The 23573-nt window shown below is 40.6% G+C and overlaps 2 protein-coding genes across 2 annotated transcripts in view; both read right to left on the bottom strand.

Annotated features, from left to right (window-relative positions):
• LOC146450688 (stimulated by retinoic acid gene 6 protein-like) overlaps positions 1-23573 on the bottom strand; it is a gene marked incomplete at its 3' end in the record, with an annotated part of 37416 nt that overhangs the window by 13597 nt on the left and 246 nt on the right. The window contains exons 2-9 of the mRNA XM_085100103.1: positions 14628-14682; positions 9172-9257; positions 7161-7300; positions 5304-5424; positions 4539-4587; positions 1668-1811; positions 1381-1469; positions 466-527 (exon numbers count right to left, since the gene is read on the bottom strand). Coding sequence (XP_084956229.1) covers positions 466-527; positions 1381-1469; positions 1668-1811; positions 4539-4587; positions 5304-5424; positions 7161-7300; positions 9172-9257; positions 14628-14682 — 746 coding nt within the window. The remainder of the gene's footprint in view (positions 1-465; positions 528-1380; positions 1470-1667; positions 1812-4538; positions 4588-5303; positions 5425-7160; positions 7301-9171; positions 9258-14627; positions 14683-23573) is intronic.
• LOC146450689 (uncharacterized) lies at positions 21316-23452 on the bottom strand. The gene is made up of 4 exons (XM_085100100.1): positions 23362-23452; positions 23252-23277; positions 22871-22962; positions 21316-22386 (listed from the first exon to the last, which is right to left on the bottom strand). The coding sequence occupies exons 1-4, from the start codon at positions 23450-23452 to the stop codon at positions 21969-21971; spliced, it is 627 nt and encodes a 208-aa protein (XP_084956226.1). The 3' UTR covers positions 21316-21968.

The raw sequence follows: 23573 nt of genomic DNA, 5'->3' as shown, positions 1-23573 counted from the left end.
TCATTTGCTTCATATTTACTGTCAATCAATTTAGTTTTACGTAGTTCCGCTATTGCGCAAATATTTGTCAGCTATATAAGCGTGTGTCCCAATGTAAATTTTCATTACACCTGAAGAAGGCTGGTTTGACCAGCCGAAATATAGTAACCTTTAAACCGTAATTCTACGTTGTATCGGTCTCTGCTTCTTTTATCATCTCTTATAAGCCTGGTGGTTTCTTGAGGTCTCCTCGCCATTACCTTGCAAGTAAATGATCATGATCATGATCATGATCATGATCATGAGGTTTCGTAGGTTTCCATTAATTCGTCAGTTCTTAACAGCTTGTGATACAACATCAGTCTTCGCTCATTTTTATTTTGTTTGTTTCTTGCGGAGGGAAATAACATTCACTTGCACCCTGACAAGCTCAGTTCCAAACATGGCCATCATTACCATAAGCATTGATAAAACAAAGAAACATACCTGGTCTTGGTTGGTAGATCAAGTATAACAACCTCATGTACCACTTCACGTCTACCACAACCCTACAAGAAATAAACATTTCAATTGGTGACAAAGACGTTCATCACATTAGTCACGTTTATTCCATTGCGCATATGCCACACATACATGCCGTAGTATGCAGGATGTTTGTCCCACGAAACTAATTTAATGGCCTTAGCTCCTACGAGTCTCCTGTAGCTCAGTGGTGGAGCATCATCCGAAGTACAAGATTCTAGTAATCAGAACGTCTTACGTTCGACTCCTGATATAAACAGGCTGATTTCCTTTTTCTGAGTATGCCTGTGTCACTCACTAAAACATACACCATTCCTATTTATTCACCAGGCTAAAAATATATGACATTTATTCCAATGCGCATATGCCACACATTGCCATTCCAATCGTAGCAATATGCTGGATGTTTGTCCCATGAACCTAGTTTAATGGCCTCAACTCCTACGAATCTCCTGTAGCTCAGTGGCAGAGCATCCGAACTAGTAATCGGAAGGTCTTAGGTTAGACTCCTCACATGAGCACACGGATTTCCTTTTTCCGAGTATGCGTGTGACACTCACCGAACAATACACCATTCTCACGTTTAGGTTGTTATTACGACAAACGTGACACCATGCTACAGTTCTAAGAAAGGGAAGAGCTGTGTTTGACAGGAGGAAGCTGCGTAAAAGTCAAAAGTCCGTTCCTCAAAATTTAACCCGTTTTCGTTCGACCACCAGTGGTTTTAGTGCAAACTAGCCCAATGTGTTCTTTAATCCTGTAAGGTTTTCAACATCTGGAGAAACGCACGCTTAATGTTACTATTTTCGTATAACATAATCTTGACTGGTCTGAACGTAGGTTTTCCACGAGTCATTTAGTGCTTCTTTATATGCTTACATGTTCAATCCGGGATTTAGCAACCTCTTGATGTGCTCTATTTCTGGCTTTCCGGCAACCAAACACATTGAACCTGTTTCACCAGCTCTCTAATAGAGAACAAGATGACAAAATTGTGAAAAAAACACATTTAACTAAAAAAAATGATACAAGAACTGAAACAATAAATTTCATTGTAAATTATAACCACGAAAGCCAGAAAACCAAGTGTGCGCTGACGCTATCATACGCCGGACAAAACCACACAGTTTCTAATCGTCACCACCAACATACATTAAGTCACCTACATTAGCGTTACTTGAGGATTGGAACCACTTCTCTTGGACGTCCAGACAAAGCAGCACAGCAAACCTTATCACGACAAACAGAAGGCACAGGTAGGTTGGAACAACACTGAGCACTTCCAAATATAGCATCCTCCTTGCTTCACCCTAGAAAATGTTCAGGTATAATGGCAAAACAACATGAAAAACCGAAGTAACGTTATTTGACGTTTCGATGAATCCAACATTATTATCAAGAATGGAGAGAACGTTTAATGTCAGAGTTGTTTTTGAAATGTTGCTTATACAAGAGCTCAAACTATCGTTAAACCTGCAATCTGACTCGATTCGTACGAAGATATTCTGCTAACTTATTTTCATAAAAAAATAAAGCACACAGGAATGCCATCGAATGAGATTTGATTATTCAAACTCAACTCTTTTATCAACTATGACATTAAACGTTCTCTCCATTCTTGATAATAGGGACCTTACGAATGCAAGACGGCAACGCCAACGAAAAAATCGCTTAAATATAACTTTATTTCATTTTCTTGATAATAGGGACCTCACGAATGCAAGACGGCAATGCCAACGAAAACTTCACTTAAATATAACTTTATTTCATTTGTGCTACTTCGCGATTGTTTTAACAAGTTCTACTTCTACACAAACGACAAACTACCCAGGAACCAAATTGGTAAGAGTCTCGTTCACGATAAGAAAGAGAATGAAAAATTCACCGCCCCGTCCCGTTTGGTCATTTCACGTTGTTTTTTCGAAGAAGACGACAGAGAAATGTACCACAACATAAAACGCACGTGCAGAGCGATTTTCTTTGCCCATTAAGGCTTTTGTTTTGTGGCATTGACGTTGCCGTCGTCGTCGTGTTTTCGTAAGGTCCCTAAAGATGTTGGATACATCGAAACGTGGAATAACGTTTAATACTTTTAACACGAGAAACTACTGCAAATTCACATTTCGGGAAGCGGGGCAGTTGACCATTTACAAATCGTGGTCGAAGTTTTGGCCAGGGGAATACCCGAAATAGCCTCCTAGGCAGACGCGATTGTAAAGCCCTGGTCAAACGGCGCATGATAGTCGATGATAGTTGATGATATTCGATAATAGTTAAAACTCGCTTACTCGTTTGACCAGCAACCATCATGCACTATCATCGACTATTGTCAACTATCATTCACTTTGAGCGTGTTCAGATTCAGATGATAGATTTACCCGTTTAACTACGCGCGTGATTGTTGATAAGAGTGGATGATAGTTTTGACTATCATTTAACTATTGTCCTGCGAGGTCGCGCGGAATATTGCCTGATACTTAGCCGACGATGCCGTAGGCCTAGTTGGCCGAAATCAGGCGATATTCCGCAAGATTGAGCAGGATCAGACCATTTCCGAGTTGCTTTGAACCTCATTAGGAAAGCGAAACTAAGTGCAAAGTTTTTGTTATGAAAATTAGTTTTCATTCATAAGCAACAAAACTAATTTTCATATCAAAAGTTTTGCTCTTAGCCTCGCTTTCATAGTGAAGTTCACAGCAACTCGGAAATGGCCTGTTGTTATATTATTCAACACATTGATAACAAAGCACAGGTTTATAGCAGAAAAGCTAGAGGCGATCTTTATTTGTCAAAAAAAGAAACTTGTAACATTTTCCTGCGCGCGGACCGACATAAATGAAAGCGGCAGCTTTTGTTCAAGTTTGAAATCAAGCGCGTTTTACATAAAATTAAAAATTGAGTACTCGTCTAGTGCGCCAATCACTCTGGCAAAATTTTCCACAAATTTCAAGCAACAAAAGCTAAAACCAAAGCTGCGAAGGATTAGATGTGTCAGCCAGGACGAGCTGAACAGACTGGAAAAGCTTTTCAACGATTTCTCGGGTAAGCGTTTCTTTGTTTACTACGGAAGCAACTTCACGATCTTTCCTGATTGTTTTGACAAACGCATCTAGTGCATTGTTGCTTGCAAGAACTCTGAATCGGTTAAGATACTAAATTTTTTAATTCAGAAAATTGCTTTGCACTCTCTCTACCTTTTTGTCTGCCAGAAAGCTAAAATTTCTCGAGGCACTTCAGTGCGAGCTCAGATTTTCTCAGGTGGTTTTCTCCATCTCTTCAAGACGAGTCGAGATCTCTGTTTAACGGTTGCGAGAACCAATCTAAGAAAATACATGTACTGTTTGCAATTTCTGAGCCTTTGCTAAAATACGGGACAACCCAAAAGTCCAGCGAAAAATCTATCAAACGTTTTTGCTGAACTGTAATTTGCCAGTTCATAAACAGAAAGGTATTTCCACTAACCATAACAAAACTTAACAGAAAACTTGGTTGCCTTCTTTGTGTTCAGTATTAAACAGTGTCATTAATAGTTTGGTGTTCTTGCGAGGTCGTTACTTTTCGAACGTGGTCTGCCATATTTCTCCCCGAGACACGAAAACTACGTATATCGCAGGACATCTGTTATGTGCGGGCGACGTTTATTGAGTTCGCGAAGACCATATTTGGGTATTGTCACAATGTGTTAAATAATAACAACTATTATCGCACTCTATGCGACACTGTACAGAGCTGTAAGCGGTCATATGCTATTACTAAAGTGCTTCATTGTGCACGCAGTTTGTCGAATGTTACTGGTGCAATTAACAATCCAAAAGGCAGCACTTTGAACTGCTTGATTAAAATAAATTGTGCACTTGATGAGAATGACTTGCTCCAATTCTAATAGCCAACAACCAATATTATTGAGTTTAAAAGGTGTTGGCGGTATTTCAGCTATTTCAGACTATTTAAATAGAAAAACACATTACACGCTACATGTAAGGTAAAAGTGTAACAGCAAAAGTAACAAAACTACTAGAAACGTTTAAATTCCTCACGTCATAAGCGCTTGCGCACTGAAAATCAATTCCAAGTCGAAACGAAAACCTGCAAACGGAAAAAAAAGAAGAAAAAAGAAAAAAAGACCAGTTTGAATATGTGTGCCTTGTAAAAGTTATGAAGCTTAATTGTAAAATAGACATCTAAGGGATATGTACATCTAGACAAGCATAAGTGACGTTATTTCTTTTCTTAAAGTGATGTTGGTAGAATTCAATGAACGCTAAACCCCTCTTTGGTACTGTTTGTGTAATAGTTTTGGGGTGTCAGTGAGGTTACCTGCTTAACCGAAGGCATCTTCTTTAAAAGCGAAGGTCAAAACATGAGACACAAATAAAGAAATGTTCTACTTATCTACATTCAAGGCACAAGCAAAAAATAACACTAACATCCGACGACAACATACATTGTTGTTAGATTAACGAGAAAGATTTTCAAAGTAAGAGCGTTTTGATGTACATAACAATTAAGGAAGTAGTTATTAATATTGCAATTCACAGGCTACAGCACTTTCATACAGTACACAATTCCCTGGTCACCATTTGATCATAATTAGAAGTTGTTTTGAATCTAAATGATAAAATTTCTTTAAATTTACTTTGAAACAATTACATGCTTTTTAAAATCTTCATCGACTGTTCAGAATGTTCCTAAAAGTAAAAGTTTTACTCAGGGCTAGATAATCAATTGATAGCATACTTTATTATAATGTAATGCACTATGTCTTATAATTTAATTTCATTTTCTTATTAATATTTTCCTACCTGAGAACAGCGTACAAAAATCCCAGTAATGATCCAACAAGCTTGTAATCAGTTGTGAGGCAGGCAAAAAATGGGTAGAACAGTATTCCATACACAAGAACACCAACAAGACCCTGGAAAACTAAGAATTAATTGGAAAATTTTTTTTCGGCTAATATGAGTGGCATGTCTCCTTAATCAGTTGTTGCAAGCTAAGGGTGTTGGTTGATATTAAGGTGATTCCATTGAATTGCATTGCGCATCCTTGCTGCGCATAATTTTTCGCGTCATTTCGCGCGCGCACTCATTATGGAATTTCCTTGAGGTTAAGCTCGGCAGGAAAAGAAATGGTCGAGCACGGTGACCCCCATTTTTTAATGCATCAATTTAAATGTCATACGGTTGACCACTATATATCGCGATTTGAAGAAAAGTTTAATACTCTACTTTGAGATATTTTTATTTGAATGCTTTAAAAAGCACGTATTTAGGTAGTGCTGCTTACGTGCACACGCAGCAAAATCTTTAATTTCTTTCATAATCTTAATTCCAGTTCAATGAAAATAGTTTGTTGTGTAAGATTAAAGTAAATTTTGTTGAACTGCTTCGATATTTTAATGCACGAAATTAATTTTTCTAGAAATGATAGTTCCCTTTTCTGATTACTAGCGTTCCTAATATAACTGATATTATATAGCGTTCCTTATATAAACCTCGTGGGTCATCTATTTACTATAATAGCCATCCAGGTTGCACAAAAACGAGCACGGTGACCCCCATTTTTTATATTGCATTTTTGTAATGCTCATAACATAGTCATGAACTGGACCAAGTCTTAGAGAATTTTAAATACTCCCTCTTTTTCAGCGGAATCACCTTAAAGAGATTTAGAATTAAATTTACGGTGAACGGCGGATATGGCCACGTGACCACGTTTATCCGACATTTGCCAGTTTCTCGTCAAAATGGAGTAGTTTTGCGTTAGCATCAAAGGCCAAAACTATTTTCCACTCTTCTCATCTATGTGCTCATTAAAAAAAAAAAAAAAAACATAAAAAACGGATCTCATGCTTGCCGTTTGCCGTAAACTGAGATTTAGCATCGCGTTTACGGCAAACGGCAAACGCCAGGCCGAAATCTTCTCTTTGATGAAAAACAATGAAGCTTGTTTGGTTTAAGCTTATCTCCACCCAGTCGGCGACAGCTATCGAGCAAACACGAAAAAGAGAGAAGTGAGTACGAGAAACACAAGTTTATGCATTTTAAAACAGACAGCGGCTTGACGTTTCCCGTTTGGCGTTAGCGCGCCGTAAAAGCGAAGCTAAATCTCTCTAATATGTTGCCATACGCATATAAGTACAAAAGGGCTAATCAGCTGTTGGGACGTAGTGGGTGGGGCTCAGTACGCCTATCACGGGATCATAAAAAGTAGCCTGCATTTACAGATTCCAGTGGGCATGCTACTTACAATGTCTGAGATGATGTGGCTAAAGATCTGAAGTATTTGTTAAAGGATTATGTAACAAGCGCATGTAGTGCTCCTAGCAACGAGTTTGGTTAAGGCGGCTGGCACTGGTTTCCATCACTTTGCAGCACTTATACTTTTACAGATTAATAGAACCATTCTTTATCACTTGATACAAAAATAAACATGAATGGTATCAAAAACATGCCTTAACATTTATGAACAAGTTATGGTCATTTTCTTGACATAATAGGTAACCACAGCAATTTTTGTTTCTTGCAAAGTCGGAAAACTGGCGTCGGCTCCAATTTAAACAGAAGCTACAGTGTAAGCGCTGTTTTGGTCGAGATGTACCCTAGTTCCTGCACCAAACTACACGAGCTAAGTTTTCTACAACTTTCAACATTCCTCACCCTTTACCCAAGCAGGACCACCTAACGTGAACAAGCCATTTTTGCCATCCAAAAACATACGCAGACAGGTGGTAGCTGTAGCGCCAAAAGTGGCAGCAATAGTGAATCTGTCTTTGAAAGTGCCTAAGAAGTTGATGGGTCTGAAAGACAGAACAAAAAAAAAAAACAATTAAACACTTTAAATTAACTTTAAAATAAAACTACAGCATGTAGCGAGTGGGCATCCTTTGGTGGAAGAAGTCTGCTAATAACTGGTGGGATGTTGGGGGAAGGAAAAAAGTTGTGCGAACAAGCAGCAAAGCCGCGAGGCAAACAGGGATAAGGCGATTTGAAATCCCTCGCGGCTTACACCGCTCTTTGTCACAACTTACGATGCTCACGGCCGCTCCCCGCCAAAACCTCATAATTGCGCCCAGACAGTGGAATGCGACACTGGCTTGCGTAGTTAATTGACGCTTTCCCCAGGCTGCGCTCGTCATTACAAACCAAGGTGGCCACAGTTCGAGCATATGATCTCAACAATCACACAGGAAAATAGGGGACTGTAAACATCCTACCTGCCCAATACTCCAGGCTAGATCAGCGAAAGCACATGGTGTAAAAAGCCTAAAGGGGATACTCGTTGCCCACTAGAAATTATCCCTCAGTTATTGTACTCTCCTATATATAGTTAAAAGTTGATAGCAAGGGATAACATTTCTTTTGTTTGTTATTTTTTTTGGCCAGGTCAATAATTCCTTTAATACTCACATATACCAGGAGCACCCAACGGTTTATTTCGATGGATACCTGTTCGGAGGGCCTGGAATTTGGATTTAGCTTTAAAGAAAATCTAACGTTTTAATTCTACAGCAACATGTCAGCTCAAATTCAAATTTCGTGACACTGATAAAATTAATTCCTTTTGTTTTCGAAGGGTGGAATACGTCCAAAAATCCGACAAAAAGCCAGCTAGCATTTTCATAAAACCAGCAATAAAATTCCCTCCCTGCAACATTCTACAATCTCAATTTTCAGCTTAGCATCTGAACAGATCAAAGTTCTATTGGCTTGTAACACAATATGGGGCAGAACACGACCTGGGAACACAAAGACAGCATGTTAACTCTATCTAGACCGAGGGAGGGGGGAAGGGATTCTGCTCGCAGCCACTTTCAACCTGACTAACTTTTTTTAATATATGAGCAAACGTCGTGAAGCTTCAGGGCTTGTTCAGAAATTTATCCGGAAAAATTTACTTTTAGTCCGTTAGAGTTTATTGACTTTGATGTTATTGACATGGTAATCAACGTTTGACAGGCAGTTTCTTCAGAAAAACATTTAGGCCTTTAGCTCATAAATTATTAGAGTTTTCACTTTCGGCACTTTCTGAATTTTTGGGGAATCTACAAATCCAAGATGGCTGCCATTTCGCGATCATGATGTAATTACCACGTCATATGACGTCATCACTATCCGTTGCAGACCTCAAAGGAAACATCTTTGGAGGTACTGTCTATCCTGCAACCTTCATTGTCAAAGCTTTCATATTTGTGAAATCATGGAGGGAATCCCACAACCTCACCTTCATCTTCCAATCTCGTCCCAGAAGGTAATAACAAGCCTGGTCTAGACAGGGTTAAGTATTTTGCTTAAATGTTTTCGTTAGGTGCCTCTGACATACAGTTAGCAGTTAATGAGATATTAAAATAAGGGCACTAAAGAAGGGTACCTACTCTTCCACACTCTGAGCAATAATCCCTAGCTGGAAGGGCCTTTATACACGGGTTTGAATGATGATGATAATGATGGTAATAATGATGGTGAAGATAATGATGATGATGAAGATAATGATAATGATGATGATGATGATGGTGATGATGATGATGATGACAATGATGAAGAAAATGATAGAATGCATAACTCGTGCCTCTTTAATGCAGTATTCACATCATCATACCCATACTATAAACTATCTAAGCACTATAATTTATAGAGTCCCCTTATTCAAGTGTCTATTAGAATTACTTACATTACAAGCCCAGGATATCCATCACAGTATTGCAGCATCAAATGTTTTCGGCGCTTGAGAAATGCCAAAATTAAAATGATGGCAAGCTGCAAAAGCAATTGTTTTTTTTTTTTTAAGTGCCGTCAAATATCTTTTTAATAACAAGATGATTCCTCTCAAAGGGAGTGGTAGAAACTTACCAGTGAAAGTGAATTCAAAAGACAATCATGGTGTAAATTTAATAACATAAAATTTTTAAAGATTCAGTTCAATTAGAAACTGCTGATTAATGTCAACATGAAATGAATTAATGGAACAATAAAAAGTTCAAAATATATACATGTATTTGTAAAATAACACATCCTATTATATATGCCGAAGCCATAATATCTACAGTGTGCGTATTAATTAAAGACTTGAGGGGGGAAGAGCCCCATTCATTTTTAAATGAAAAAGATTGATGTATTTCAAACTAAATAATTTAATAAAATGAAATTTAAAAGGAAAATACTGTATTATCGTACCATTAGGACCAGGCACTAGGCCTATTGCATCCTGGGGCTCTGCAGGCCCGGTAACCTTTGCTCGGTGGATGCCAACATGGCAGCTTTGAGCTCGATAGTTTCTAATAGACCATTAAATTGGCGACAAGGATAAAACAAAATGCCCGACCAAGCAAAAACAAGCCAGAAAGAAAGGTCAGGAATTCTTGCCGTAAGAGCAAGCGTGGGAGCCTTGAGTTTGGGTGGAGATGCAGGGCAACAAGAAAAGGCGTAGAAGTTATGGAATGATCGTTTTGAGCGATCAGCCACTCGATGGATGGTAGTGACAAACGACGACAAGCTTGACCTACTGTTGTTAGTGGGCAGAGAGGAGTTACAAAAGTTAATCCAAACACTGCCGGAATCACCTACAGATTATAAGTCACACATCGAAAAGCTAGATCAACACTTTAAGGCAAATCGCAACAACTCTTTGGAGTTGTACAAGTTGTTCAACACCTAATGGACACCCGACATGCACCTCGCTGATTTAGAGACTATAAATGCAGGCAGCAGGCACCTCAATGTGACTTCCCCATTACACTAAACAATGCTATCATCATGTTGACAGTAGTCAAAACCGGCAACAACAAGCTTCCAAGTGAAATCATTAGGAAGAACGGAGACCTTAAATCGGTAAGAGAAACAGCCAAGTCCTTTGAGGTGGCTAGCAAAGGCAGTTAAATGATTAAAGGTGGTGATACGGTCCACAGCCAGGCTAATGATGATCCAGAGGTGAAACGAGTTAGCAGACCAGGAGGATGCAGTTTGAGAAGTAAGGACCCAGACCAAATGGCTGGCTGCTCACAGGCTCAGCCCAGGCCCGGCTGCACCGAGTGCATGTGGTAATGAGGCACACGTCAACAGGAATGCCTGCCCAGCCACTGGATGGAGATGCCTTTAGTGTGGACGTTGAACCACTTTGCCTGCATGTGTAACAAGGCAAGCAATGAAGGCAAGGACAAGCAAGCCAACTCAGTAGAGCTTGAGCAAGAGACGAATGCATACTGTGTCTCAGGAAGAGGAGTCACTAGTAAGAGGAGGTGTATAGATCTGTACCAGTTGAAGGAAGGAAAACTGCAGAACCCAACGGTAGCTCTTGACATATCAATGGTATTCCCATCACCCCTAACACCTGGATACGCAGGCTGATGTCACCATAGTTACCAAAAAGCACTATGGGAAGCTCCAAGCCAAATGTACCCACCCGTCCCTGCAGCCCACTAGCATAGCGATTAGAAGTTACTCTGGAGAAGGAAAGGGGCCAGCGCTGCCCCTGCTTGGAAAATTTGCAGCAACACTTACTCGGGGAAAGAAGGAGATCGCAGAGCCTGTGTACGTGGTTAAAGGTCAAGGGGACACTGCATTGCTAAGCCACCAAACATATGGGATACCACCTGGACCTGACCTCGAACACGCCACTACCTGTCATGGGAGAGAGTAGACACGCCACAGACCTGATTGAGGAGTACTCAATGTAATGTGTTTTCGGGCTTAGGAAAGTTAAAAAGGAGTCAAGGTGAAGTTACACGTGGACCTAGATGCAGAAGGCGCTCAAAGACAAGTTTGATCACATTCTCAACAAATGGGAGGAAATAGACATCATTGAAGATGGAGGAGATGAACCAACTGACTGGTGCAGAAATGTTGTCCTCACCCCAAAGAAAGACGGAGAAAACATTAGGAAAGCCTAGACATGACGGACGCCAACAAGTACATCAAGAGAACCAGCTATGCCATCCCCACCTCAATGGAACTGGAGACGAAACTCTCCAGCACCAAATGGTGCCAAGTCTTTCTCCCACTTGGACATGAACAACAGGTACATGCAGTTGCAGCTGGCCGAGGAAAGCAGAAAGGTCATCACATTCTACACACACAGGGGGCTAAAACGCTTAAGGAGACTGCACTTTGGAGTTAACAGCACAGCTGAGATCTTCAATGAAGAGGTCCGGGGGGTGGTAGTGCAAGAGTTGAACGCCGTCAGCATTTATGATGTCATCCTAGTCTTTGGCACAACACTGGAGGAACATGACCAAGCACTTAGGCATGTACTGCAGTTGTGGTGCGAGCATGGGCTCACACTCAATTTGAAGAAGAATAAGCTCAATCTCTAAGCTGTTAAGTTCTTTGGAAAGGTGTTCTCGCCGGACCCAGAATAGGTGGCAGCTCTGAAAACAGCAAGACCCCCTCTGTCAGTAGTTGAGGTCCGCTCCTTCCTGTTCTTTGCAGGAGCTGACTCAGGTTTTATGGAGGGACTTGCCCAGGTGACTGCTCCACTGCGAAATCTGATTAAAGATGACGTTAAGTTCCAGTGGACACCATAGTGTCAAAAGTCATTTGAACAGGTCAAAGCAATGCTCACAGAGGACACAGTGATGGCGTACTTTGACCCGCAATGCAAGACAAGGCTCAAGATGGATGCCAGGCCAGGTGGAATGGCAGCCACCATGAAGCAGTATGATCCTCTGGCCAAGTGATGGAGACCAGTCATGTATCACTTAAGAGCGTGCACAGACACAGAAAGCAGATACTCACATCTAGAGAAGGAGGCCAAAGCAGTTGAGCGGGACATCTTTGCCAATCAGATATACCTTTACGGCCTGGGAGATGTATTTGAGGTAGATACTGTTCACAAACCACTGGTGCCTTTACTGTCAGGCTACAGAACGACAGCGCCAATCCGCATAGATAGGATGCGGGTTCACCTTCAAGGCTTCAATTAACGCGTAAACTATGTACTGGGAAAGAAGGCAGGGTCTGGGAGCAATGAAAAAGACTACAACTCTTGACACCCAGAGCCGTTGGCTGTGCAACAGGGCCATCCCAGCAGTAAGCAAGCTGAATTTGAGCTGAAAGAGACCAAGGGCGAATTCCAGAAAGATATCATGGCGATTGTGAATTTATCGGTACTGGAAGCAGTTACCTGGCAGGAGTTCCTAGAAGAAACACTTGCGGACACGGAATTTTGAAGCCTGAAGGAAGCCATAGCTAGAGAACACTTCAGGGCACACTTGGGCAGTAGTATGACCCCATCTTCACTTAGCTGGCTGTCATATGAGGGCTAATAGTTTGAGGAGCACAAATAGTAGTTCCCAAGTCCCTGCATGATAAGGTGGTCAAGCTCGCGCATGAAGGCCATTAGGGCATCACCAAGACTAAGGAGTACCTACGTGCCAGAGGGTGGTTTCCAGGGTTGTACAAAATGGTGGAGGCACACATCCAACACTGCCACACGTGCCAAGTAGTCACAGTGGCCCAAGAGCACATGACACCCATGCCCAGGGAACCATGGAAAGAGGTTGCTATGGACTTCTGGGGCCCAATTTGTGCAGGAGAGTACCTGCTGGTCACCGTTTGAAAGCAGTCCAGATGGGCGGTGGTAGAGTTCGTCACCTCAACCAGTGCCAGTGCGGTGATACCCAAGCTGGACAAAACCTTCGCCTCCCTTGGCATACCCATATCAGTAAGCAGCGACAACGGACCCCTGTTCAAAGGGAAGGACTTCGGTGACTTCAGCAAGTATTTGGGTTTTCGTCTGGAGCGGAAGACACCCCTGAACCTGCAATCTAACACAGAGGCCAAGCAATTCATGAGCTTTATTAAATTAGCCAACTGATGGGATCAAATTTCAAGCAGGAAGTAGACAGATTCCTACGCGCCTATAGGGCAACGCCGCATTGCACCACCAAGATCGCTCCAGCAGACCTGATGTACCCTAGCCGCAACTTCCGTACCAGGCTTTCCATTGGAGTTACTCCCCATGCACATGACTTTGAAGAGCTGAACCAGAGAGATCTTGAGAAGAAGATGCAAATAAAAGGCTATGCAGACAACAAGAGGTATGTCAAAACCTCTGACATACAGATAGGAGACCTGGTGTTCGTCCAAAGACAGGCGGTCAACAAGGCCACTCCTGCATATGAGACGGAACCACTGCAGGTGCAGTAAAGGAAAGGCACTAGGGTGGTAGCCAAAAGAGCTGAATTGGCAGCACTATTACGAGCACCACGGCTCACTTCAAGAAAGTTTCCTTCAGATGTGCCGAAGAAGCTCAACAGTCCACATCCGAATGGCCAACAGGACCTACCAGTGAGTCAACACTGAACACTGAGGATGATGGGTGCCCTGGCGTGGAGCCCAGTGATGAAACCACAGCAGAGATGGGTGCCTGTGATTCCATTCACGCAGATGCTGTCACACCGACAAGACTGCAATCGCCACAAGCTTGCAAAGAGGGACTAAGGACGATTAAGAGGCACGGAAAAGACACAGGGACATATTCAAAGGAAAAGTACCATGACTTTGAGCTGTATTGCCGAAAGAGATAAATGTTGCTAAACCCAGGACGAACTTAAGCCACTTCATGATTTCGCTAAGTATTGTTGTGTTATCACGTCACCCCAGTTAACTATCTGCAAGTAAGGGGGGAGTGTAGTATCATCTTCTTAGGACTGGGCACTAGCCCCATTGCAGGCTGGGACTCTGCAGGACCGGTTACTTTTGTTCGGTGGATGCCAGCATGGCAGCTTTTGAGTTTGATAGTTTCTTAGACCGTTAAAAATAGGTGATAAACAAATTCTCTTTTGTCCAACAAAAAATCCTTTTTCCATGTTTTCTAATGAAATTTGAAATGAGATTGTATTTTCAACAAATAATTTTTAATTAATGTTAAATTATTTACTTCAAGAGTGGAGGTTTTCTTTAAGTGCACTTGTCAATGTGTTAATTGCATTTTTCTCAGCTTAAATATATATATACAAATTCATTAGTCCAATTATATTCTGCCTACAAGTACAAAAGGTACAGCAAAAATATTAATAGTTTGAAATAATTATTTTAACAGCTCCTGTCTAATTGAACTAGAAAAGTTAATTATCTGGCCTCTAATTTTCCAGCCTGCTGAAAGACATTAATGATTGATTTTATACTCACTGCTGGTCCAAGGCAGCCAAGATCAAAGACCTGCTCATCTATAGTTGGATTGCAACTGAATTAAATGAAGAGAATTGAAAGGCAGGACTTACAGATGTATATATTTTACACAAAATATCATTATATTAATTATTTTCTTCTAGTGTTCTTTCCTGACAGAAATTAAGTAGTGTTTAAAACAATTGAGAAGGAGTTTTTTTTTATCGGGATTTAAAACCACAGGGCGCAGCCGAGTGGTTTTAGACCCGATAATAGAAGTTGCTGCGAGTTTTTTGAATGGCGTCAAAAACATTCCTGGAAAACCGTGTCTTTTAGAAAAACATTAAACACCGCATACGAATAAGGAGGAGGTTTTATTGGATTTTAAAAACCACTAGCATGATGTTTTATCGACTATTTGATAGGTCAATATATGGCTTATGAATTATTGACAAGTTTTTGAAAAATATCCAAAGATTACATGTGTTTGCTGCCTGAAAAAAAAAAAAGGTTTTTAAATAGTATCCTTGAGGTACAATATTATTCTACACTGGTAAAGGAGAGGGGTACTTAGTACCACCACTCTACCCTATGGCGTTCCAAATAAGCCAGGGGGTACCACCTCAGAAGGTCTATATTAAGGGATGTACGACTGCCACTTGGCAAGGTCATGATTTTGGGACCCTTGATCTAGGAGGTAGTATCTATACTCAAGGCATTCTATGGAATGGGGTGTAAATTAATACAAACACATGGAAGCCTCCAAAGTATGAGCATTGATTTTAACTTATAATCTTTTCAGAGAAATTGCTTCAGTGGTTAGAGCACTTGCCTTCCACCATGGTGGCTCGGGTTCGATTTCTGGCATTGACAAAATAATTATCTGGGTTGAGTTTGGTGTTGGTTCTCCTCCTTGCTCTGATCTGAGAGTTTTTCTGCAGTTACTTTGGTTTTCCTCTCCCTTCCCCCCACCCCCCAAAGAAAAAAACATTTCAAAACCCCAATTTGTGCCATCTGGGCACACCGGCACCAATAAAACAAGTTACTGTACTAGAGCCCTTTAACTGGCGCTCCGTGGGTAAACAAATCCCTTTTTTCAGGCTTTGCTGTTGTTGTTGTTGTTGTTGTTCACAAAATAATTATGTTTGAAAAACATAAATAGCTGAGCATGTCATTAAAGGCTGCACATGCTAGAGTTATTATCATATCGACGGCTGGACATAAAAGATGCCTATTTCAAGAATGAATCACTTTTAATGCAAAATATTTCGAAAACGGAGTCAAATCTGGAGGCCAGATAACCGATCCCAACTAAAAGGCTACATACATGTAATTATACCCCCTTCAAGCCCATTAGCTGCCCCGGGAAAACGAATCCCTCTTTGTGGTGTGAAATTATAAAGTGGATTCAGTCACTTTATTAAGTCACCAGTGAAAATGAAAAGCCTTTGTACTTGCAGGAGATTCAACAAAAAAGGTAGAATTTCCTGTCATGTATAGGTGGTTTACATTGCCTACATGTTGGTGGACAGAACAAAAGAAAACTTGCTCGCATAATTTGCAAAAAAAGCAGTTTTATACATCAACTCCCAGAGGAGAAAAATGTTATTGTTCCTCTCCACCAACATGGCTGCCATCAGACATCACATGCAAAAGATCAGTAGCACGAGAAGGTGTTAAAACTAATTAGGTTGAGTGACGGTTGCTATGATCGAATTCCTGAGTTTGGAAGCAGCAATATAAACTGTCAACAGTATAGTAAAGAATCAATTTCAGTCTCGTGTAATCCCGGGGGGGGGGGGGGGTTACTTCCTTATAAGAGGCTAATGGGGATGTGCCGCTGGGTCGCATTTTCACGACTGGATTGACTAGAATGGGGTCGCATTTTCAATAGAGTTACTACAATGGGGTCGCACATTTTCGGATTTTTGGGGTGAGAAAATTCTATTAAGTAGGGATTCAAAATGGTCTCGGTTAAAACGTTCAGAAAGTTGTTGTTTATTAAATGTAACAATCACCTCGCATTACATTCCGTTCTTGAAAGTAGATGCATAAATAGAAAGTGACTTAGTTGGGATCGCGAAAATTACATTTTCACAAAAAGTGACTAAGATGGGGTCTATAACTGGCCCCAAAATAGACTATAATGGGGCAGGGGCTCTGAGAGGCCAGCGGCACATACCCAGCAAAACTTAACCCAAGTACCCCCCCCCCCCCCCCCTCCTTTGGGCGTGTAATGTCTAGATCGAGCTTGCTGCAAAGCAATGAAGTCTTTGTGACTAGAAAGCTTGGCTTGGAAACGCACAGTCAGTTAAAGGGAGAGTTTCACGGTTCGGCGCATGTGCGAGCGATAGCGTAAGCGCTGTCAAGCCAATTGTTTTTGGACCAATTAGAAGCGAGTAAACACCGGCGGGATACGGCAGGCAAGTCTTATAACTTGCTGGCGTAAAAATAAAACTGACCGGCCAGTGTTTCGGCCACGCTTCAGAAAGAAACAAAAAGGCTGTCCATGTAAAATACATCAGGATTTTTGCAGCGCTGCTTCGTGCATGTCCCATGATATTCAAGAAATGCCAGAACTTATGAACTTATGCGAACGTATACGGTTTTATTTTAGTACATTGTCGATATCTCACGGCATCGACCTTTTTTTATTACACGCGGTTCGAAAAGCCGAGAAGCTCCCTCAAACCAGTATTTCATCAGCGTTCAGTGATTAACTTACTATAGTGTGTTCGTTCGATAACCTGATTTTATTAGACCAGCGAGAAGGCGAAGAACGAGAAAACTGCAAGCTTCAAGAAGCGATGCGACCGTTTAGTAACAACAACACTCGGAGCGTCCTTTCGAGGTGCTGAAATGCATTTGAGAAATCTCTGCCATGGTGGCAAATCAAACCTGCGTTTGCCATTCGCAATGACCATAATTTTATAGATAAATGAATACCTTACAGAAGATTGTGTAGTTTGCCGCAAGTTTGTTGTTGTTTTTTTCTACTGCCCGCTATTCGAGCCCGCTAATAGCAGTAATAGACGACTACAACTATAAACTCGCACATTTGATCAGATATTTATTCGCTTCGCGTCTCGATGTTGTAAATTGTTTTCCATCCAGGGCAAAACACTGATGTTTGATGCTGTTTGTCCGTCGAATTCTTCGTTTTTGACAGTTGACTTCCAAATGAACAAACAGTACGATTGAAAGCTAGAAAATTCTCGCGAGTTCATCCAAAGCCAGTCAGTGACCTTTGCCATTTCCAGCGAAAGCAGATGTGCCGCAAAATCGTTGTTTACTTTAAACTGATTTATCCCTTTACCAATTTTCCACATATGGTGGACGTATCTTGTTAACCACACAGGATTTCTACATCCACTGAGGGCACTCCACTCTGTCCGCTTGATCTGTGCTTCAAGAGAGTCCAGAGACAGTCCCGTCGCCGGTTGGCCGCGACGTCTCCTTTGACGATCTATCGACTAAATGTCGTTTTTGGATGCTAAAACACTTTTAACCTTACAAAAATTGAACTTATATTTACAACAAGCAACAAAGATTATAAAAAGTGAAGAATGAAGGGCGGATGATCCAAATTCGGGCGCGATTTCAACAGATTGTTCAACCACAAGCTCGCATCGAATTTAGTGTCGACCCGTACAACTTATTCTTGCCCGGTCATCTCGCGCATGCGCTTAACCGTGAAACTCGGCCTTTAACTGGAAACGAAAACTCTTGTGATCTCTCCAGGAACCTGACTAGACATTGACCGTCGCAAACGGAAAAAATGACAATTTTTACTAAAGGTTTTCATTTTCCCACCAATCTTAATGGCGCGCTAAATGGTCCTAAACCAATGAACCATATAACATTAACGATGCATTTGCCCATCGTCTCTACGATGCAAATTTAGAGTTTATTTTTTGGCAAGCTAATTTTCTACTTATTTTACGTACTATATCGCCTTATTGCATGTAACTTCTCATGCTTTTCGCCTTTGCGTTCAACTGTAAAGAATGGTATCAACCAACACAAAGAAGGCGAGTTTCCTTGACAAGTGAGAAAACGTCCCTCGAGTCATGAGGTGCGATATGGCTTTAGTACCTCATTTCTTTCTCGATAATCACGATACTCAAATTTGGCGAAAATCGAGACTACAAAGAGACTGTCATCTTCAGCGGTACTGTAATTAAACTGTGTGACTCGTAAGCTTTACATGCCTTTAATATTAAAAGAAGCTCTGCAGAAAAAAAAATTGTGCTGAACTTCCACGTCGAAAAAAATTGATGCAGGCAAATGGGAGTAAACAAAAAATTCATCCACTAAAGCCCCCCCTCCCCCCCGCCCACCTTTTCCCCCGGTCTTTTTCTCTGGATTTTTCAATTGTTCGGAGGTTTTTGACTGAACCGGAAATATTTCACTGCACACAGTGAGTGAATGTTGATTGTTGAAAACGTTTTACAACGCGTGAGACTCGTATTGCACCCAAAATGTGGTTTTAAACTGTCAACAGCACTCCCGTAAACAATAGGCCTCCTGCAACGATCGAGGAAAATTTTGCATGACAAAATCGGTTGCTAAGGCATACGGCTTGCCATGGGTTTTTTACCACAAAAGATCATGAACAAAAAGACGCAAGGCTTTGAAAGTCTGTTTCATTTCCAACTCGCCTGAGCTCTCGTAAGCATGCAACATGATTGCTTTAATTAAAGGGGAACTCCGGGGTAAAAATGAACAATTTTCCTTTGTTTGGCCTCTCATCCAAGTTTCAGTTTTTGACAAGTTCTTTACCTGGCGGCTTATTTCAACTCGGATATTTTACCAGAAAGACGAGTAAAAAATGCAAATAGATTTCCGCCATCTTGGAAAATTTTGAGCCGCGACTAACTGGTCAGCAGTAAGTTGTGACGTAGTATCGTCAAAGAGATTCATAAATCCTTCACAAACACTGCTACCACGGTTCTATAAAATAGGTTGTATTCAAATTTTGAAACGCGTGTTTTGGGGTGTCAGTTGATTTGCTGGCTTTAAACTGTGTATGGTTAGCTAAAAATGGTGAGCTGTTCTGTTCCCGATTGTAACAATCATTCAGAGAAGACAAAGAGGAGAGGGAACACCGTAGGTTATCATGTAATTCCCCAAGACCATCGGACGAAGGCATGGCTGGAGAGGATAAGACGCTCATGATCAGATATGCCTCCACTAGAAAACAGTTATGTTTGCAGTGAGCATTTCCTCCCAAGCTGTTTCGAGCTGGATCTCCGAGCACAATTAACTGGCGAGAAAGGCAAACGGCAATTGAGAGACGACGCTATACCATCCGTGTTCAAATACAGCCATGATCACGAGGCGAAGAAACCGCGACTATCAAGCGAACTTCGCCTCAAACGGCAAAGACATCAAGAAATTAGTAGACGATTAATAACTTACTTGTATTTGTATTTAACGCAGAATTTTGGTAAATTAATGAGAGACCGACCTTAGGAATCAACCGAAGTTGTAATTGTTAAATTTTATTATCGGAGTCCACCAAGCAGTAACAACACTTCTGATTTTTCACTGTGTTGATTTCATATTAAAGTTTAAATAAAGAATGCTCTTGCTCTTTTTTATATTTGTTTGGTAAAAGGATCTTCTTATTCATAAGGAGTAATTTCTATTTTTACCCCAAACAACGTTAGTCGAGTCAGCGAGTGTGTAATTATTTTGGAGTATTGCGTTACCTTTGCATTCTTGGTTAGCCTTGCGGGGTCATTTCACAGTGTAATCGACAGTCTCAATGAAATGAAAAGAAGCATGTTGTTTTGTCTGAGCCGTTTTGACTCTAAGCTGTAGGTCAAGTGAAAATTAGTCTATCTTCCTAGTAGACATATAAAATATACTCTAAACTTGAACGGAAACATGTCATTTCATTTTTCCTACTAGGCTGTTGCAGAACTTCTTGCTGCTGAAAATGAGGACAACCCATTTTCCCAGGAGTGATTGATATCACAGTTCACCTTACATTATCAATACATTGTCATTGAGACAGGTGATGAGAATAAAGAAAATTATCAACTAGGTGATATGTCTGATATAACACCAAATTCTGCAAACATCTGCAAACACTGATAGCATCATTTACCGGCTTGAACTCTGTCAGTAATGGTATTGAAATTTATGTTTTCGTTATTTAAATTCCTTATATCCAGGCCAGCACGAATTGCTCTCATTGAATTACAACTGTAATATTTGCCGTCGTGTGAGCGAGCTTTGAGCTTATTAATTTAACTCGTTTAATAGCTTGTTGATGGCTTTCTCATTTCGCCAGACTGAAAGAAAACCATAAATGCTCTTAAATGAGATGGGCTAAAACTTTTCGCCTTTCATATTTTTCAGTTTTACCACATTTTTATTTCAAGGACTGTTAAACAGAGCTCAAATCAAGAGAAAATGTCGCAAATACGAGCTTTAGTATTTCAACATTTCGTTTACGAACAGCTTACCGTCAAAAACGTTTAGAGCGTATGTTGTTTTCTGGTACTGGTTTATCGACCAGCAGGTTTATCTCCTTTTTTGCCACAAAAGCAAACCGTTCTCCCATCTTGACATTCATTTTAATTGCAAACTTGACGCTCCTTGAAGTTTTTTAAATTGGGGAATATCACTTGGGGAATATCCTCGGATATTCCCCAAGTTTTAGCTGGGGTATATTCGGTCACGTGAGGCGTTTAGACCAATCGCGCACGAGCGAAAATATTTGATGGATTATAATGTCTGCTATAACACCAAATTCTGCAAACATCTTTTAAAAGAAATGTACATATTTGGCGAACAGTCAGGAGAATACATTATCAGAAAGTGGGAGTGAAAGGGTTAATTATTTATGCATAAAGAAAAAACAGAGAAATTCACAGTTTACTTTTTCTTTTAAAGCTATCAAACAAAGATGTCTTGACAGTTCCACTTAGCTTTTCTATTAACCTAATAGAGCTACTAAAATAATAATCCTTTTCAGTCTAAAATATTTACAGGTAGCTATAGATCAACACTACAAATGAGCAGTATAATTTTGTTCGGGGCCGATGTAATTTGTGGATTCCAAGTTGAAATGTGACCTCATGTTGAAATTTGGTGGTCAGTTAGCTGAGGTCATTCTCTAATATAATCAACAACTTATGAATTTTACAAGTTCCATTTCTTATTAGTAAACAAATTAAAGCACATGTATATAATGTGCAAAATGCCAGCCATGTTAATCAATATGGAATTAAATCGGTGTCATAGAAGTGAAAGGTATAAAACCTATAATAACAATTATTGAGACAGTCTTGACCAGTGATGTGCACAGCTAGCAAAGTAAAATCCATTAGAAAACCCCATTTAGACAGATTATTCATCTGCATAAAGAAATCCTTCAAAAACAAAGTCGTCCTCTAGTCCAGTTGGAGGATAAAAATTCCGAATGCACATGACTGCACAGGATGGAAGAACTACCCTAATCTCCTTACCTAAAATTCCCCAGCACCATCGAGTCAATTGTCTATAAGCTATATGTCCAAAAAGTTTATCTTCTCGCCCGTCATATGGATGTTTATACTGTTGCTTGTACTGATACCAAGCTGTCTGCAGGACCCATCTATTTATGCAGACTGGGTGAAACCCGGGATGTTGGGTGATGCAAGAGGGTTTTTCTTCGCATTCACCACTTGTCACAGCCTCGATAAGTTTATTGTTGACAGCTTCAATTTCTTGACAACACACGCACGACTCCACTCTTCCCTTGATTTGGCAATTCTCACAAGTACACCTAAATAATGAAACCAAACTTCAAATTTTCCAAAATCGGAAGACGAAAAGGGTGCTTAAAAACCCATTTGTTGAAATGTACGGACGAGAACCTGGGCGGCGAAGCATTGGTGACCATTTACAATTTCACCAGCATCCTAGCAAATCGTACAGTAAATTGGTTACATATACATTTCAAAGCATTGTAGGAACATAGCGCCTTGCTGTCAAGTTTTATCTTTTCTTATGTTTTGATTTGCGTTAAGCCAAAGAAAGCGAGTCACTAAACAACACGGTCTATGGATTGCACTATTTTATAACTCTCAAAAGGATTAACGTCAGGACCAGTACACTAAATAATTAAAACTTAGTTACCGTAGCTACCCGGCAAGAAAGCAGGGAGAAATACACAAATGCAAAAGACACAGATAAGATCATTTTATTTAGATAAAGGTCATGAAACTATCGCTGAAGATACATCGAAAGTTTACACGACCAATACATACCAGTCTAAATTTTGCAATCGAGGATTTGTTGCTTGATCCTCTGGATTGCTGTCTGCTTCACCCGAATCTCTCCTTGGCTCAAACTGATACGGCTGGATAGTGAACCTTTGGATGTCTCACTCCTCGTCGAAATTATCCGAATCGGACCCAAATTTCGCCATCAAAGCACAGTAATTTACTAACTTACACCACACCGACAAACCTGAAAAGCTCTCTAAATGTTATACACAACTGGAAGACGCGCAAAGATCAGATTACGTTTGACGTTCTGACGTCACCAAACGATGCACTGACCACTATCTATTAACAGACGATCCAATTCCACGATGGCGGAAATCTATTTGCATTTTTTACGTGTATATAAAGTTATTAAATATCTACGTTGAAATAAACCGCCAGGTGAAGATCTTGTTAAAAAATGAAACATCGATCAAAGGCCAAACAAAGGAAAATAGGTCATTTTTACCCCGGAGTTCCCCTTTAAGACTTACCTGTGTAGCAGCTGCTATTCTTCTGTCGTTTGTTCGATTGTTTGGTAAAAGGTTGCAAGTCGACCACCCGAGACCGAAGAACGTTAGGCATGTTCAGTGACAATAAAAGTTACCTTTTTTATGCAATACCATTTAAATTTTCCGTAACAAATTTCCCTATCCGAGCTCGAGAACCAGCTGCATGGCTCATTAGTTGAGCACTTCGGGCGTTA

The sequence above is a fragment of the Pavona decussata genome, unplaced genomic scaffold (assembly GCF_977016875.1).
Source record: "Pavona decussata unplaced genomic scaffold, jaPavDecu1.1 SCAFFOLD_433, whole genome shotgun sequence".
NCBI classification, from domain to species: domain Eukaryota; kingdom Metazoa; phylum Cnidaria; class Anthozoa; order Scleractinia; family Agariciidae; genus Pavona; species Pavona decussata.
Note: the sequence above shows the minus strand (reverse complement) of the source record. Positions and strands in the feature narration are given on the sequence as shown.

What these genes read in the sequence shown, in the direction of transcription:
- LOC146450689 (XM_085100100.1), bottom strand. Translation starts at nt 23,452, where the DNA reads ATGCCTAACGTTCTTCGGTCTCGGGTGGTCGACTTGCAACCTTTTACC. An exon ending in GAATAGCAGCTGCTACACAG is followed by an intron (nt 23,278 to 23,361) that starts GTAAGTCTTAAA and finishes TTTTTTAACAAG; the next exon opens with ATCTTCACCTGGCGGTTTAT. An exon ending in ACCTGGCGGTTTATTTCAAC is followed by an intron (nt 22,963 to 23,251) that starts GTAGATATTTAA and finishes TTCACTATCCAG; the next exon opens with CCGTATCAGTTTGAGCCAAG.